We start from the raw sequence: 18,595 nt of genomic DNA, 5'->3' as shown, positions 1-18,595 counted from the left end.
CAGATCTACCAGACAATTACACTGATCTTCTGAATGCTCTCAGGGAATGAATAGCCAATATACAAGCTCACAACGTGTTGCAATTGGCTATTTTTGCTTATTTTTTACTTTTAGTATGAATAGGGATGCCAGGTTGAAAGTGGAAATACGTGCGTGCGTGCGTGCGTGCGTGCGTGCCTGCGTGCGTGCCTGCGTGCGTGTGTGTGCGTGTGCGTGCCTGCGTCATGTGCATTTGTGCGTGTGCATGCGTGCGTGCGCGCATGCGTGTGTGTATCCACATGCACGGAGTACATGCGCACAGGAGCACACATGACAGGTGCAGTTAAAGCTCTCGCACGTGCAGACACATCAGCACGCTTCAGTTGATATAGCTGCGTGATTCACTGCAGCAGGCAGGTGAGAGGACAGAGAGTGTGGACCGGGGGGCGGTGTGGGGGGGGGGGGGGGTGAACACTGCAGGCTGCATACAAATGCTGCCCCCCCCACCCAAACCCCCTTGCACCCGTGCAAAGTTGTGACTCTGTGCAAACACAAAGCTCAGACGCCTTACAAACACCCTCCATTTATCTGGCTGGCACACTGCTAGGACGAGCAGACAGGAGGCTCTTGGCCCTGACCTCAAAAGAGAATTCTACGAGTAAAGAGGAGCCTGTTACGTTGGGGACCAGATGAATAGAGTGTCCATTGTGGGCATCGCTGCTAAGAAAGAAAGAAAAAAAAACATCCTCTGTGAAACTATAGGGGATGAGACTGGTTTTATCAATGCTTTTCAGCACGTTTTAGAAACTTTGCATGCGAGAGTGGGGGACGGACCGACAGCGGGCGGCGGGGGCCGGTCGTTGTTTTTCTGGGTGGACTACCTGACCGTTGGCGCCAAATATGGGTGAAAAGTTCGGAGGGCCCTTCGGTGTGACGGGGGCTCCCTTGAAGATCGTCTATTGATTGAATTTCTGTAATAAATGCTGGGTTTGGGGGGGGGGGGGGTCCAGTGATGATATGTTTTCAGGAGGCCCAGGATTCCTGGCAGCGCCCCTGCTCATGTGGATGATGATGATTTATCATGAGTGGAACCTTCCTCTGTCACGAAGCAGCACAGTGAGAGGCTGCATCGGACCAGAGAGTTGTGTCCTCCGGGGCCGTGTTCCCCTCTGCCACGCTGGGATGCAGCAGCACAGCAGCGGCCAGCTGGTTCATGTGATGTCCAAACTGCCTGCCACACAATTAGGCTCCTGTTGTATAATAAGCTCTGCAGGGCTTAAAACATGACATGACTTTACATGCTATGATGCCATGTGATGCCATGAATCCACCCACTATCCCTGTACTATCAGTGCAGACGGAGGGGTAAGGAAAGTGACACGCACGCACGCACGAACGCACGCACGCACGCACGCACGCACGCAGGCACACACACACACACACACACACACACACAAACACACACACACACACACACACACACACACACACACACACACACACACACACATACACACGCATGCGTGCATGCACACGCACGCACGCACGCATGCACGCACTTACTCATGCATGCACACACACGCACGCACGCACGCACGAACGCACGCGGGCACACACACACACACACACACACACACACACACACACACACACACACACACACACACACACACACACACACACACACACACACACACACACACAAATGCAAGGCCCTATCAGAGTACTGTCAACCATTAATGTTGACTCTGTCAAGAGTTCATAAACATGCAATATGCATTTGGTTTTCAATGACTATAAAGATAATAATAATAATTAATTACAAAACATACCTGAATAATTGAGTCAATGTTAATAAACTCACTACATGGTAAAAAAAAATCATGGATGGATTTTGTTAGTTAATCAATCTTTGCATCGGTAGACTTTTCAAATCAATCTGCGCTGAAAATGCCGAAAAACAATCACATAACTTTGACAAATATAGGCACAATAAAGTTCACTGTGTTTAACTAATTATTAAGGATGTTTCAAGTCACTGCAATTAGATTTTCATACTGTACTGAAATAAATAGTATCCAATGGCTTCCTCAAAAATCATTAAATCCATGGTATTCCACAATAGGGTTGGCAGTAAGTAAGTAAATAATAGTGTCCATGTTTTATTTTATTTAGGTTTCTAAAAATGTTTGGACTTTTTTGCCTATAATGACATGCCCAAAACATGGACTCCAGGATAAAAGTGGTTAAGACGTTAAATCTTGATCTGTACAGCATTATGTCTCATCACTGAATCATCTTAATTCAGCATATCCACCACTAATCCACCAACTTCAGTTCACTTTATCCCATGAGTTAAAAGCCTTCTTAACTCAAAACCAATGCATGCACCACCAGTGGAACACACACACACACTCTCACACACACACACACACACACACACACACACACACACACACACACACACACACACACACACACACACACACACACACACACACACACACACACACACACACACATATATATATAGAGAAGCAGGACTTCTATTGCGTCTGTAAAAATATCAAAAAGCACACACCCACACATACAGAGAAGCAGGTCTTCTATTGCGTGTAAACATATCAAAAAGCCCCGATGGCTGCAGTACAGAACCAACAGGACTCAGTGACGTGCGAGGCTAAATCCACAAAGGTTTCAGAGCTCCACCACCATGAGAGATTAGCTTTACACTGAACGGGATTGTGCTAATTGTATTCTGCAAAGTCACCGATGACAAGCAACAATGTATCAGAACTGTGTAAGCACATCAAAGTCACACAGTAGAGCAGCTGCTCCTCTGATCGTGACTAATGACAATTTTTATCAGTAATGACTGACATAAAAGCATCGGGGGGTGAATTCCATGCAACAGGTTTTGATTTGCATGCAGATTTTTATATCTGGGCTTCTTAGAGGAGACTGACGTTTGATTTATACGTCCCGTAAATAGCTCTAAACATCACAGATCTACAAGCTCAGAATCTTGTAGATCTGTGATGTGAGCAGGAGACATCATCGGACAGTGGGGTATGAATTAAGCATGAGAATTCATTGAGCTCCTTTTCTCTACCACAGTGATTCCCAAACTTTTCTGCGTGGATCAGGGCCCACTTGAAAATCTCAAAGGCGTTCGAGGCCCACCCATCTGTCAGATACCATGCCTTTCTTTTCATAAATCATTTTATATTAATGTGTTTTGCCAATGATTTGGGGCCCACTTGCAATATTCTCACGGCTCATCGGTGGGCCATGGCCCACAGGTTGGGAATCACTGCTCCACCAGATAGGCCGGTGAAAGACTCGGGCAGGCAGCCTCTGGCCTTATTAAGACGCATGGAGCTCATAATCCTCTCTGAGCAACAGGGAAGGGATCGCAAGCACTTTACCGGATGGAACACGGTCATCATTATGTAAAAATGGTGGGTAGGGTGGGGTGGGGTGGAGTAAGAGGGGGGATTTCAATTATGTTGGCTTGTGCTGGCAGCAGAACTGAGCAATGAATATGAATGAATGCCGAAATACCAACAGCTTTAAAGAAGTCGGGTGCGTGCGTGCGTGTGCACGTGTGTGTGTGTGTGTGTGTGTGTGTGTGTGTGTGTGTGTGTGTGTGTGTGTGTGTGTGTGTGTGTGTGTGTGTGTGTGTGTGTGTGTGTTTGCGCGCATGTGTGCGGGACCGGTGCACCATTTGGGAAGGGGGGGTGGCACAAAAAAGTCAAGCAAAGGGGGTGTCTAGGGTGCACAGGGGTAAAATTTGAGGAGACTGGGTTTCAGTTCCTCTGTGGTGCCTCCGGCTTGGTTGGGCGCTCCAACGAGCACAATTAGCCGTGTTCATGGGCGGGAAGCCCTGTGGGGAGGGTAAAATCGTACAGGTTGTTTGGGCTGCCTGTTCAGCATTGAGCTGAACTGGGAAGGATAGCATGTTCCTCTTCACGCATTACTTCCTCCCGGTGAAACTCCTGCCTCACTGTCGGCTGAAAAGAAGTGGCTGGTCTCAGAAGAGACATGGTTGTGTACAGTGTCTTGGGTGTAGAGTAGACACCCTTCCTAAGACAAACAGTAGACGTTGGCAGGGGCTACACACATGGGGGGAATTGGCATGACAACTAAATTGTGAGAAAAATGCAAGAAAAGAAAGCCAAGGAAAAGATCAGATCGATGCATTCCTCATTGTCCAAATGAGCCCAGCATGGGGAAGAAACTCAAAGAGATCCTGACAGCCGGCTGCGTGTCTCTCTCAAACTTCACGTGTCTCCAACCCAGCGCCATTACAGCAATGCTGAGCACTGCAGCCAGGGGAAATGTGGACGCAGTGTCAATTTAGCGACGTGTGAGAACATACTGTTCAAATGGGGACAGCGGCGCTTAAGGGAGACCAAGTGGCAATGATGAACATCAACTTAACGAAACACCCCACAGTACATGACACTTCCCAAATCAATACTTCATCTCTAGAGGGAAAAGCTCCACAGAAAGAATAAATCATAAAGACTTTTTATTTATTTAGAAATAAAGAGCCTTGTGTGTCTTGGGAGCCATGTGTCAGTTTGTTAAATATCGACCCAGGAAGCTTCTTGTGCTTGTAAACATTCTCTACATTTATTCATATAAAGGATTTTAATGAGCAGAGAAATATCTTTCACACACACAAAGACACCTGAGAACTTGTGATGTGACAATCAACTAGAAGTGGCAGTTGAAGTTGTAAGGGTCTGTATGCTTCATTAGAGGATCTCTACTCTTCAGTTTATATTTTAGACACCTCTAGTGGTTTTATATAGCACTATTTGACAAAGCAAATAAAAAAATAGTTGCTTTATAGCACCAAAAGAGGTTCCCCTATGATTACGTGCCCTAGAACCACTTTTTGATTTGTGTGCTAGTGAATGAAATCAATGTTAATTAAAATCATTAAAAGTATCTGGTTCTTCAATGGAGATTACAGCTGGTTTGGTATTAAAGATTTTATTCAGCGGAAGATGCACTGAAGATCCAGTTTTTAATCTGTGTCCACCAAGCCTCAACTCCAACAGACAAGAAACCAGTGATTGGCAGGTATAAAATACTGGATTATGTTAATATGGAGGATGAAGCGGTGGGTTTGTTTGCTTCTCTGGAGTCTGATAAACAGGGGGCAGAGAGATTGGAGCCCTGGGTCTATTCAGCGCCTGCCCGCCCAGCGACAAAAGACATGGCCCTGGCCACACATTCCTGCCTGATTCCGCTCCAGCACACAAGCTCAATCCCAGGGATTTCGAACCTTTCAAAGGGAGAAAAACGGCTACAATATCAAGTCCCTTCTAAACGGAGGAGCGGAGTACCGCTGGGGTAGATACGGGTGGAGGGAGCACTGTCACTCAACTGTTTGAAACGCTTCCTGTCACCTCTCACAGGAAGTAATGTGTCTAATATATACTCTGTCGCACGACTAAGTAAGCCTCAGGCCTCCTCCTCTATAGGAGTGATGCTGCGTTCACACTGGCAGCTCCAAAGATACAGGCTACCATTCTTTTTCAATGTAAGCCAGTGACAAGAAGATACAAAGATACATCCGACATTTGTAGCTGCTACAAAAGCTACAACAGCTACGAAAGCTGCAAAAAAGTTGAGCCGGTTTCAACTTCAGCTACAAAGATACAAAGCTGCAAATATGCTGGGTAGCTTTGTATCTTTTGCATCTGCCAGCGTGAAAGCAGCATGAGAAGTTGTCTTGTTTGGTTGAGGCTCACCGCAGGGGTTTCCATTCATTGTCACGCCTATAGTTTAAAACGTTTTTTACCCATTTTCAACCTTATCGTCATATAATTGGTCCTCATAAATGGTCATTATAAGATGGCACCAATTCCGTCTACCCGCTATGTGTCTCAGAGATGGATCTGTGGACAGTTCAGAAACCTGCCTACCAATGACATCATCAGTGGGGATTCCAAGCTAATGGAAACTACAGCCGTTCTCTTCCTGGAAAGTTAGCAGGCTGAAATAGAAGCCATTGTTCTTGCATCATTAAAAATAGTCTGAATCACTGGTAGGCAGATAATCCTCAATCCACCTCTGAGACGCAGAGACAGAAATGGTACCGTCCCTTATAGTGAACATTAATGAGGACCCATGCATGGAGAGGATGTTGAAAAAGGCTAAATGTTCCTTTAACACAGGGTACAGACTTAAATAAGGTCAAGGTTTGATCCTTTAAATCCATAGTCCTATGTATAATATATACTGTAGTTAGCTACCATGCTCTTTTCCAATGTAGATAAGACCAAGACCATTGCGAGGCAAAAGGCCAGCCATTAACATCTTGATGTCTGAAAAAAGAAAACAGTGAGTGAGAGCAACAACAAGTCCTTAACTTCAGCAGGAACAACCGATCATTGCTGCGATGAGGATGGAGTAGAGAAGAACTATCGTCTTAATAAGACCAGGGCGGAAATTCGGGACCGTTTGACAACTCAAGCAAGAAGAGATTGAAATAAGGGCTCTTCTGTTCTCTGCAGCTTATTTTGGCCTTGTAATGGCACTTGTTTAGTCTTTTGGAAACAACAGGGACGGCAGAGGGGAGAGAATAGGGCCCTCTAACGAGACGCCCCAATAAAGAGATGTCTCTGGGAACTCAAATCGCAGTCAGCCTCACTATCAGGCGCAGTTTATCTCGTTTTCTACGCTCATTAATTGTGTGCGCCGCCGAGCACAGACGCAAAGTGCTGGATATGTTTGTGTGTAGAGTGTGTGTACCTCTAGACAGCTCTTGGCGGACGGGCACACTTCAGTCTGGAGTGTCTGGGCTGTGGCTCTCTGGTGAGACTGAGAAGCGTCTCTCTAATTAGAGGGGTGCACAGGACATCTCTATAGTGCATGGACAGGACTCTCTCTGGCTTTGTTCAGCCAGCCTGCTCCAAAGGGCCGGGGCTGTCACTTTACTTTTCTATAGGACTGAAGACTTATTGTCTAGAATAGTGTGATCCATTCATAATCACGGAAAGTTTTTTCTTGCTTTTTTGTTTTTAACCACTTTCAACCTGTCATTATATTGTCAAAAAAATTCAGAAATTGTCAAGATTTCTTTAAATGTGAAAATATCTCGCAAGCTTGTAGATGAGCTATTTTAGCTATTTGTCAAAGTATGGATGGCTTAAGTGGTTTTAGTCAAGTCAAGGATGAGGTTTCTTGCATGTCTCCACTCTAGGAGATACTGATATGCAGTTATTCAAAGAGTTAGACGTGAGTCCAGCTGCATGAACAAACGCGTTTTTCAGTCTTTTCTTCTTTCCTTTTTTTTTTTTTGCAGTGACATTTCAAGAAATGCCAATATTGTGTCCTTCAATCTGACAGTGAGCGAATAAACTTCTGGTGTGAGCCATTTAAGGGGAGCGCGCGCCTTTGTTTGGCCGGCTAAGTTGTCACGCTACCTTAAGATGTAATTATTTCAAACTCATTTTTGCATAGAAATCTAATTATTCATTGAGATATAAATTAGATTCCACATTCAGGGAGAGCCGTGAACCCCTGACTCCTGCGGGATCCCATTCATGGCGGGGCTCTTTCTCTCGGGCCCTCTTTTCTCCTGCGGACCACGAGATGGAGAGTGGCCACTGCAGCTGCTATTCACACGCACCAGATAATTGTTAATGAAAAGTCATTGCGTGGCATTATGTTGTCCGCAGGATCATTGTTCATTTTCCCATCGCCATTGAGGACTATATGGAGGACCAGAGTGTTTCCTTTGAGTTTTGGTATTCACGTTCTGTTGCCTGGTAACTAATAAAGGGCCAAATCATCCACTGTATTGGCCAAGATGGGCCGCAGGGCCGGCCCTGCACAACAATGCCACGTTTGTAAAAAGGCGTTGATACAACTTAATGACGCTTGTTCAACAAAACATTAATGGACTTCTTCACGGTATAATATGGCATGGGATGCGCCGTGAATGAGAGGGGGGTTGCTCGTACACTTTAACAAGTTTGTGTGTTTTCTGCCACTGGGTGCAGCAGCAGAGGCGCGTGCGCAGTGTGCGCACGCGCACACACAACATAGGCCTACTTTTGCGCGAGGCCGTGTGCACGAACATTAGTGGAGACTGCACAAGTGAAGTTTAATGGTTTTCCAATGAGAGAAAAACAAACTCATATAAGGGCTGAATGAATTGACCTCAGGCTATACTGCCATCCAACGTTATTTAGTCTATCATATCATATTCATATACATAATTGAATGACAGGTGATCATTCTCCTTCGTGATGATTTGAATTTATGGCTGTATTGTATAGAGCAGTTAATCTACTCAGTGTTTTACTAGTAGCCCGCAACGCAGATAGAGATGGAGAGCGAGCCAGAGGTGACGTTCTTCTGAGAGCTTTTATAGATTTTTGACATTCTTTTTCCATGCATGTCGGACGTTTAACGGGGGAGACATGCTGTAACGGCCCCATTTGTTGCGTCGGCCTTCTTAACCGAGGCGGACACAACCGCGCTCCTGTCACCCCGAGCAGAATAAAGAGAATCAAAGGATTTCTTTCCCTTAAATGGACTAATTTTCTCCTTGAATTATGAAAGTAATGGCTAGGTAACAGCCTGTGCTCAGTACAACCCGACCGGCTTAATGCCTCCTAAATCCTTCCACGTGGCTCCACTAGTCCCGGCAATTAGGCCTCATTATAGCCTCATAAAGGGTCTCATTTGTGGGATTACTTAATAGACAATGAAATTTTATCGTGCGGAATTATGGAAAAATAATATCAGAGCCGCGGACGGTGTGATGAGGGCGCGCGCCACGCATCATCACGCCTGGCTGGTTCTCTCTCTCTCTCTCTCTCTCTCTCTCTCTCTCTCTCTCTCTCTCTCTCTCCCCCCTCTCTCTCTCTGTCCAAGTGGTTATGTTATCCACCATAACAGCAACGCTTCTCCTGTCATACCCTGCTCAGTGCTCACTTTATTATAACAATTACAATCTACATGACAGTTACAGAAGTGTTTGTTTCTTTCATCAGTTGTTGTCAGTAGCTGTAGCCTATATAAAGTCACATTCCGACTCTTTCAAAGACCGTAATTAAATTAATATGAGCAAGCTGCTTTGGCCTCCCATAAATTAGCTCCAGAATGGATCATTGGTCTTATGAGGGTATAACCAATCTAAAATAAACGGTGTTTGAAACTTAATTCGGTTCGAAATAAATTCCTTGCCTGTTGGAATTAGTCGTGTTTGACCTAATAGCAGTGGTGGAAAAAGTAAGCTACTCAAATTGTTTATTTAAGTAAAAGTATCAATGCAATCTAGAACTACTCTGTTACAAGAAAAAGTCCGGAATTCAAAATTAGCCTACACTAAGTTTTCAATTATGTATAAAATGTTTTTAAATCTTTTGAAAATAGCAGATCTACAAGCTCACAATGCTGGCATTGCAAGGCATTGTGAGCTTGTAGATTGGCTATTTTCAAATGGCCGAAATGTATAGCCTAAGACTGAAGTGGTTAATGTATGTTTTGCAGTGGTGGAAAGTAACTAAGTACATTTACTTAAGTACAAATTTGAGGTATTTGTACTTTACTTGAGTATTTCCAATTTCCAATACTTTTACTTCTACTCCACTGCATCTCAGAGGCAAATATTGTAGGCCTACTTTTACTCCACTACATTTACTTGAAAACTTTAGTTACTAGTTACTTTTCAGATATAAATTAAGATATAATGAAACATACATTAACCACTTTAAACCTATTTTATACCTACAACGCGTACCTACAACGCGTCGCATCGCAATTGTAGATCTGCTATTTTCAAATATTTAGTACTTTTACTTTTGGTACTTTAAGTACATTTTGATGCCAATACTTTTGTACTTTTACTCAAATCCATTTTTATTCTGGACTTTTACTTGTAACAGAGTATTTTTATATTGCAGTATTGGTACTTTTACTTAAGTAAAGAATTTGAGTACTTTTTCCACCACTGATGTTTTGTAATAATCAAAATCTACAAAGAAACTAGTAACTAAAGTTTTCAAATAATTATAGTGGAATAGGCAATATTTGCCCCTATGATGTAGTGGAGTAGTGGAAATACTCCACTTAAAGTAAAACAAATACCCTACCCCCAAATTCTACTTAAGTAGCTACAGTAGCCCTACTTGAGTAAATGTACTTTACATCACTGCCTAATAGTAGTCAATGCAGAGATTGTTGTGCACCTGATATACTACTTTGCACCATAAACCTGTGCTCAACTCCTTGTCTGGAGGTTCGAGGCGTTACTTAGCAGATGAAAGCAAAAGCTAAACCCACCAGTGACCCGCCCGGGGATCAAACTCGCTAATTATCGTCACAAGATGAGGGATTAACGCATTTCTGAAATAGTTGCCTGTTTACCCGGCACAGTCTGGCCATAATAAACACTTTCTAATTGTATCCTAATCGTTATCAAATAGCTGCACAACCCAGACTCGGCAGCAGTTCATAATTCTTTAATTGCTGGACACGAAATCTTCCCAACCAGACGCAAAGTGTGTTTAGGCTATACAGCAATTAGTTCTGAGCCCCATGGCTGATTTGGCTAAAAGTGTATTTTCACAGATCTCTCCACCATCCAATATTTCTACTCCTTTTAATAGCCTATAGGCTACTTGTAAATAAACAAACAAACAAACAAATAAATAAAGCGTGTTCTAATCAAATACATATTGAATGAAGAATAAAGAGAGGAACTATAAAATCCAATTAATTCAGGTGTATCTATGTTTTTTATGCTTACTGTCTTATCTCTCGCACAGGCTTCTCATCACTTAATAAAACTGGATTTGTCCAAAGATGGCCTGAGCCAAGTTATGTTTCTTCGCTGATTATTGATACTTGCCACGTTCACGATGCAAGGATTTCCTATGCTTTATTTTTATCAATCGAATATTTCTGTTTCTGTTTCTGTGATATTGTTGACCATTGTGATATTGGTTACTTTTGGACATATGGTTGCTTTTGGTTTTGGACATAGCAATTGTTAAGTTAGTTTCAGATTTTGAAAACCAATTCTAGCACAAACAAAGTATTTTTGTTAAATGAGTTTTGAGGCTATAAAAGATATTCCATTATTTCAAAATGACTGATTTAACATTTAAGTGTGTATTTAAGAAAGAGATCCGCAGATGATGCTCAGCCTTTTTGTTTGTGCTCAAGCATTTTCAAAACGTTGGAAAACAAAATAAGAACATGATCATCTACAAATTGTGTTGGCAGTTCGGGGGGACATCACGTGGTTTTGGGCCACTCGCAGTAATAAACCCACGAAGCCGGGTGCATGCACACGTGGGTGACGCTGCAGGGCCAGCCCTCTTCTGGGTCCCTTTTGTTGAACCATCAAACATAAGCACCTTTTGAGATCCCGAGGGGTTCAGATGAGAAACTGTGCAAGGAGCGACCACTAATCACTGCGTAGCCATGTCGAGGTCCTTCTACGTTGACTCTTTGATAATCAAGGATACGGTGCGACCCGCCGGGCCGGTGGAGCATCATCCAGGGGGACATCATCACCAGGACTTCCTCATCCCCATCAGCATGCATTCTCCCGGCGTCATGACGGTCACCGCGCCGGTGTGTCCGTCCAGGAAAAGTGGGACTTTCTGCGTGTGTCCGCTGTGCGTCACGTCGCACATCCACTCCCCGCGCGGCGGCATTCATCCCATGCTGAAGAGTCAGTTCCCGGAGGCTCAGTACTGCCACAGGATAGCCCACCATCATCATCAGTCTCCGGCGCTGGCCCACCCAGGACTGTCAGGACATACACCTGTCTGCACGCCCACCTACAGCGTCACGGACCCCAGGCGATACCACTGTCTTTCTATAGGTAAGTCCCGCTGTTTACCACATGGCTTGGCGTTGCAAGGCGTTGTGAGCTTGTAGATCGGCTATTTTCACAATGTTTGCCTCTTTCTTATATTATTTGACAATTTGGCCAATGTTTGACCAGTTTTTATATAGTTTGTTGATTACGTTTGATACAGTAATGTCTGCATCAAAACGTATTTTTTGATATTTTTTTAGGTATTAAAAAGGTCTTAAAAGTCCTTAAATTGTCACTTCACTGTCATCTGGGGACCCGCCAGAAATCATGTGGGGTACCCCCCTTCTGGTCCCGACCCACAGGTTGAGAACCACTGGCTTAGATCATGAAAAATGACAATCTTAAAATAGCATCTATTTAATTATACAGTTACTTTAAAAAATAATAATAATAATAATCTGTCGTCTGTCAGTTTTTACGCATTTTACGCACGGCGATTGTTGGTGCAATTGCATCACCGATGGATCTTGTAGCCTAATCTCGTGATCTTGATGATTCTCTCCTCCAGGCGCTTCCGACAACAGCCACATCCAGAATGGCAAGAGGATGCGCACGGCTTTCACCAGCACGCAACTCCTGGAGCTGGAAAGGGAGTTTTCTTCCAACATGTACCTCTCCAGGTTACGAAGAATCGAGATCGCCACGTACTTGAGCCTGTCCGAGAAGCAGGTGAAGATCTGGTTCCAGAACCGCAGGGTCAAGCACAAGAAGGAGGGCAAGGGCACCCAGCGGAGCGCGCACGGCGGTTGCAAGTGCACGAGTCTCAACCACACAGACTACCCGCGGTCGGAGGACGAGGAATCTCTGTCGCCGGCCTCCACGTCGGAGGAGAAAGAGGTGTCGCCCATATGACAGCAAACTGAAAAGACTTTCCACTGCTGGCATGCACTTACTCTATACACCAGTGGTTCTCAACCTATTCAGGCCGTGACCCCTCCAAAATAATCATATTTGAACTTGGGACCCCCCCACCCATAATGTGATAAGCACCTGGAATAGGAGTTGAGGCATTACATTTTCGTTATCCACAGATAAATATTGTGAAAATAGCAGATCTACAAGCTCACAACGCCACGCGTTGCGAGGCGTTTTGAGCTTTAGATCGGCTGTTTTCACGAGTTTTGCCTCTTTCTTATATTATTTGACATATCTGACCGGTTTTTACATTATAGTTTGTTGATTAGGCTACTTTTGACGCAATAATGGTATTTTTTCCTTTCTTTATTTTTGAGGTATTAAAAGGTCTTAAAAGTCCTCAAATTGTCATTTCACTGCATCTGGGTACCCCCTCAAAATCATGTGGGGACCCTCCTGGGGGTCCCGACCCACAGGTTGAGAACCACTGCTCTACACGCCTTGACGTCGGGCAACCTCAGGGCCACGGACTGCTGCGTAAAGTATAGGAAATGTTGGAGATGTCAATTGTACATGACTACATATTTAGCCAATACTGTAAAAGAGTGAATTGTGAATAAATGTTGACCTTTGACATTGTCATGCATAACATATTCAGAAATATGGCGTGGTATCCTTGAACTTGTTTCTGTAAGGGTTCTTGTTATAGTGGTGTATCATCCTCAGCTTATATATGTGTCATAAAATGCTATCCCACTCCTGTCAATATGGTCTTGTGGCATTGAACACCTTAGAAACGCATAAACCACCTGTTCGAAAACTATTTGTGCACGTGAATTTGTATGATATGTATATTTGTATTTATTATAATAAAACGTTGGAAAGTTGCACCTGAGAATATTTGTCACTGCAGTTTATTTGATATGTAACCTTATGATGATGATCAAATGTGGAAATTAGTAGCCTAGGCCTAGGGATGTGCAAGAGTAGGCTCTAAAACGATACAGGGCACTTTAGAGGTAAATACAACGGTTAGAATCCGTCCCTCTCGCCCTCTCTCTCTATTTCTGTGTCTATCCCCTCTCTTTCTATCTGTTTGTTTGTTTGTTTGTATGCCAGTTTGTCTCTGATCATCCTCGTCTAGCCTCTATATATACTTCTTTTTTTTTATAAATCAAAAGTTTGATTGATAACAGGGCTGGGACCATTTGCTTATTACAGACCATATAGAGCTTGAAACCTAAGGCCTTCTCAAATATGACTTTATAAAGTTTCATATCAGAGATAGAAGTGTCATGTTATTTTCAAAATTCAGTACACAAAATATATTAAATAGGCCTACCTTCTTTATTGTTTTCGTCGATATTTAGCCCTTATATGCCCACTGGCGTTCTCAAATTATGATGTATGTATAGGCTACCCTATTACGGTTAATCTTATAAGTAAAGCATGGCTATTCCATACCTTTTTACACTTTCCCAAGCTTTCTTTTCAATATATATATATATATATATATATATATATATATATATATATATATATATATATATATATATATATATATATATATATATATATATATATATATATATATATATATATATATATATGCATATATATATATATATATATATAGGCCTATATTAATGGCAGTTATTAGTTATTATTGGGTTATCAAATATGATGTCTAATAGACCGGAAATATTAAGCTAACATCAACTGATATATATTAGCTCCCCCATTTTATTTAAAAAATGATTATAGGCCTACATGGGCTATGGTCCTGTTCACGGTATAGGCTATTGCTATTTAAATGTGTGAAGCAGGGTGTGTGTGTGTGTGTGTGTGTGTGTGTGTGTGTGTGTGTGTGTGTGTGTGTGTGTGTGTGTGTGTGTGTGTGTGTGTGTGTGTGTGTGTGTGTGTGTGTGTGTGTGTGTGTGTGTGTGTGTAACCGTAGTTTTTCCTGAGTTCTGACCACAAAAGGGTACCCGATTACGCCCCCGGGGGGACAGGACAGCCAATAGTCCATTAATGTTCGCTTTTGAAGAGATTTTGGTTGTCCAAAGCGAGTTTAATTGCGTTTTTTTGGTCCCACGTTGGTTGATTATGCTGCCATTGCTTCAAACCCACAGAACAACGATATATAGAACCGAGCAAAGGCTTTGACAGGTTAGATTGTCCTGCAATGGGGCTCGCATTTAGCGCTGGACCCCCGACAGGCTGTGGACTCAGAGGGCTTTGAACAGACAGCTACAGGGTTCCTCCGAGCGCAAGAGAACGATTTAGTCACTGTTTCATTAAGCACTATTTGAACCTTTCAACTTATGGTGAATTAAAGGGGGCATGTTAAAATGGACGGAATCTTAGGAGGGATTATGTAGGAGGGGCCATATATTGGAAATTTAGCTAACGGTTAATTTAACCCGTTTCTGCCGAGGTTGGGATACATTCCTAATTGAGAGGGGAAGCAGGTGAAAGTTTTGGTCCCATGCAGACCCATTCAGAGCAGAAATAAATGGTCTCCATTCACATCACGCCGGTGATCATATATTATTGAGGGAAAGCCACCTAATGAATATATATTGAAGTTCCTATTAATCGAATTAGAGCTCAACCCCTTGCAGGTGTGAAAGTGAAAGACCACCGTCCCATTAAAACTGATTAACAATGGAGTTAACTGCAGTTTGGAGAAAGTCCCCCTATTCAGTCCCTCGGGAGCCTGACCCCAAACTGCCAGGCCAGTATAATGGACTGAAGCTCATTTTGAGAGGTCTATTAGTCCAGTGAGCCAGCGTTGATTTACACACAACGATAACATTGGCGTTGTTATTAAAATGTTACAGGTTACTTACAGGACAGTAGCCTACGGCAGTGGTTCTCAACCTTTTCAGTCCGCGACCCCCCAAAATAATCATTTTGAACTGGGGACCCCCACCCTGACATGCACTTGGAATTGTAGGAGTTAAGGCATTACATTTAGTTTGACTCGGTTCCACACATAAATATAACTATATATATACCAGATCTGCTATTTTCACAATTTCTGCCTCTTTCTTATATTATTTGGCCAATGCTTGATCAGCTTTTATGAGTATAGTTTTTGAAGGTCTTAAAAGTCCTTAAATTGTCACTTTACTGTCATCTGGGGACCCCCCTGGGGGTCCCAACCCACAGGTTGAGAACCACTGGCCTATACGCACTGCAGAATGTAAAAATGTAAATGGAGAGGGGACCAGGCTACCTAGCTATCTATCTACACACGCTGCCTACAACAAGAACACTCATGCACGTCGTTCAGGCCTCATTGAAAGTGTGGCAATTACGCATGACAAAAGACAATTAATAAGAGCGCTTTTCAACCGGTTGCAGCTGCCTGTCCCATGTGGAGATATAGGCTAGGAGGTGCTCAAGTGCCATGGTGGAAAAGAGGGGGAACAAGTTGTGCCTTTGCCCGAGGAGACCTCTTGCTCATGAATCTGCAAAAAGGGCAAACAATTTTGGTTCTCCATCAAATTGTGAGCTTGTAGATCTTCTCGTCGTACGAACGACGTCATTATAGGGATTATTCGGCTGAATAACAGCCCTGTTCTCAAAGTCCAGGAGTAGGCCTATACCTGCAATGAGTGAGGACCATCATTGTTGTGTGTCTGCTACAGGTTTGGATTCAGACATAGGCCTAAAACATCGCAGTCAATATGCTAGGCTAAAAAGGATAATGAAGTGTGTGTGTGTGTGTGTGTGTGTGTGTGTGTGTGTGTGTGTGTGTGTGTGTGTGTGTGTGTGTGTGTGTGTTTTACTCCACTATTTGACAGCTTTAGTTAGTAGGCCTAGTTAGTATAGATTTAGATTAATAAAACAAAAAACCCTTAACTGATAAATTATGTATCGTGTTAATTTAAATTAGTCCCACCTTTGCCAGATGCAACATTAAAGTGAGGAACGCACTAATGGACCATGCAGGCGGCCTACGTATATTTTGATGCCAATAGGCTACTTTTGTACTTTTACTCAATTACATTTTTGAATAAAGTGCATTTACTTGTAACAGAGTATTTCTACATTGTGGTATTGCTACATAGACTACTTAAGTAAAAAAAATCTGAGTAGGGGTTCTCCCAGTATAGTCTGCGACACGTATGACGCAGGGACGCTGCAACAGCGGTCTGTCATTTCAGCACGCTGGACAGCTCCCATCTCAACGGCTCAAGGTTGCCCCCTCGGTCCCTCAGGAGGTGACTCTTGGCTCCTGAGCCCCGAGGGAGTCCGTGGAGGCCATTAAAGTGACGGCTCTGTTGGGTGTTGACTGGTGGGCCATCGGGTCAATTTGTTGCCAGAGCTCTGGATACTGTAGAGTCGGGATCATCAATTAGCCATGGCCCCACTGGGTGAGCTCAGCTGTAGGCCTACCCTGCGACAGTTGGTTCTCATGCTCGCGTCAAGTATAATGATAAAGTTGATAGTAGCCTATCAACTCGCACGAGTGCGATCTGTCCTATCATTAACGATTGAAACGTCTCTCACACACACACACACACACACACACACACACACACACACACACACACACACACACACACACACACACACACACACACACACACACACACACACACACACACACACACAGTAAAATACCATGTGTGTGTAGTTTAACTGAGTGTAAAAATCAAGGTAGACAATACATTTGTTCACTTAGCCGGATTACACAACCTGAAAAGTGTCTGTTGTTGTTTGTCCTGATCAGATAGACCGAACGTTTAGCCTTTTCAGCCTATTAAAGATAGGCCTACTGACATTTTGACAAGGAAAAGGCAGGTTTGAAAAGGAACAGACGGTAAGGTATAAAACGGACTAACTGAAAAGGCACGTGTGTGTGTGTGTGTGTGTGTGTGTGAGTGAGTGTGAGAGAGAGAAAGAGAGAGAGAGAGAGAGAGAGAGAGAGAGAGAGAGAGAGAGAGAGAGAGAGAGAGAGAGAGAGAGCGAGAGAGAGAGAGAGAGAGAGAGAGAGAAGAAAGAATGTGCGCGTGTGTGCGTTTTGCTGTGTTCGCTTTGCTCATTTGCGTTTGGACATAACATAGCCTAAATAATCTAATGTGTGTATGTTTATCTTAAAACTTTAATTGGTAATGATGATTCTTTTGGTAATACTATCATCTGAATAGCAACATTGTCTATTGCCCCCTTGTGGACAATATGTGCAGCTGAAGAAACAAGGGAAGTGATGATTGGCTCTCAGGAATTTCCTCTCTATGATGTGCAATCATTCAAAATGAACCACATTATGAATGGAATGGGGCCACACCTGACATAGAAGAAAACTACCTCTTTTGAGTAACATTGCAGCGCAGAGCACATATACTCTCATTCAAGACATTTAGGCTGCATTTTGTAGATTAGATTCTTCTTGATTCTTCTTGATCGTGTTTTGTCTTGTCACTCTACAGTGAAGTCGCCAGTGTTCATTTATCCATGTGTAACTCCAAGAGTGTACAAATAACCAAATGGACCATTTGGTTACATTTGACTCAGAGTTAATAACACTGAGGAGGGGGAAAATGGATTCATCATCATGCATTCTGGCAGATTTCCATACATAATATATCTGGGTGGACATTGTGCTATAGGCTGCTCTGCTGCATGCCTACTGTTCAAACTTTTTTGTGCTTTATGTTTGGGGCAGGTTGGACACAATTAACGAAAACACTCAAGACGGGAAGACTCCACTTTTAGGGGAAGCTTAACCTACTAAAATGTGACTTCTTTTGTTTGGAGAACAAGGGCCACTGTTCTTTTGGCGCTTCGTCTCAAAGGGGGACATGTGGAAGTAATTCCACGGAGCAGTGAGAGAGAGAGAGAGAGAGAGAGAGAGAGAGAGAGAGAGAGAGAGAGAGAGAGAGA

The 18,595-nt window shown here is 43.3% G+C and overlaps 1 protein-coding gene across 1 annotated transcript; it reads left to right on the top strand.

Annotated features, from left to right (window-relative positions):
- Window positions 1–11,439: 11,439 nt before the first annotated feature.
- gsx2 (GS homeobox 2) lies at window positions 11,440–12,694 on the top strand (the record flags this gene model as incomplete). Its single annotated transcript, XM_080430665.1, has 2 exons — window positions 11,440–11,845; window positions 12,351–12,694. The coding sequence occupies 2 exons, from the start codon at window positions 11,440–11,442 to the stop codon at window positions 12,692–12,694; spliced, it is 750 nt and encodes a 249-aa protein (XP_080286791.1).
- Between the last annotated feature and the right edge of the window lie 5,901 nt (window positions 12,695–18,595).

The sequence above is a fragment of the Gymnoscopelus braueri genome, assembly GCF_963280865.1.
Source record: "Gymnoscopelus braueri genome assembly, chromosome: 6".
Classification (NCBI taxonomy): domain Eukaryota; kingdom Metazoa; phylum Chordata; class Actinopteri; order Myctophiformes; family Myctophidae; genus Gymnoscopelus; species Gymnoscopelus braueri.
This window is presented reverse-complemented; position numbering and strand designations above follow the sequence as displayed.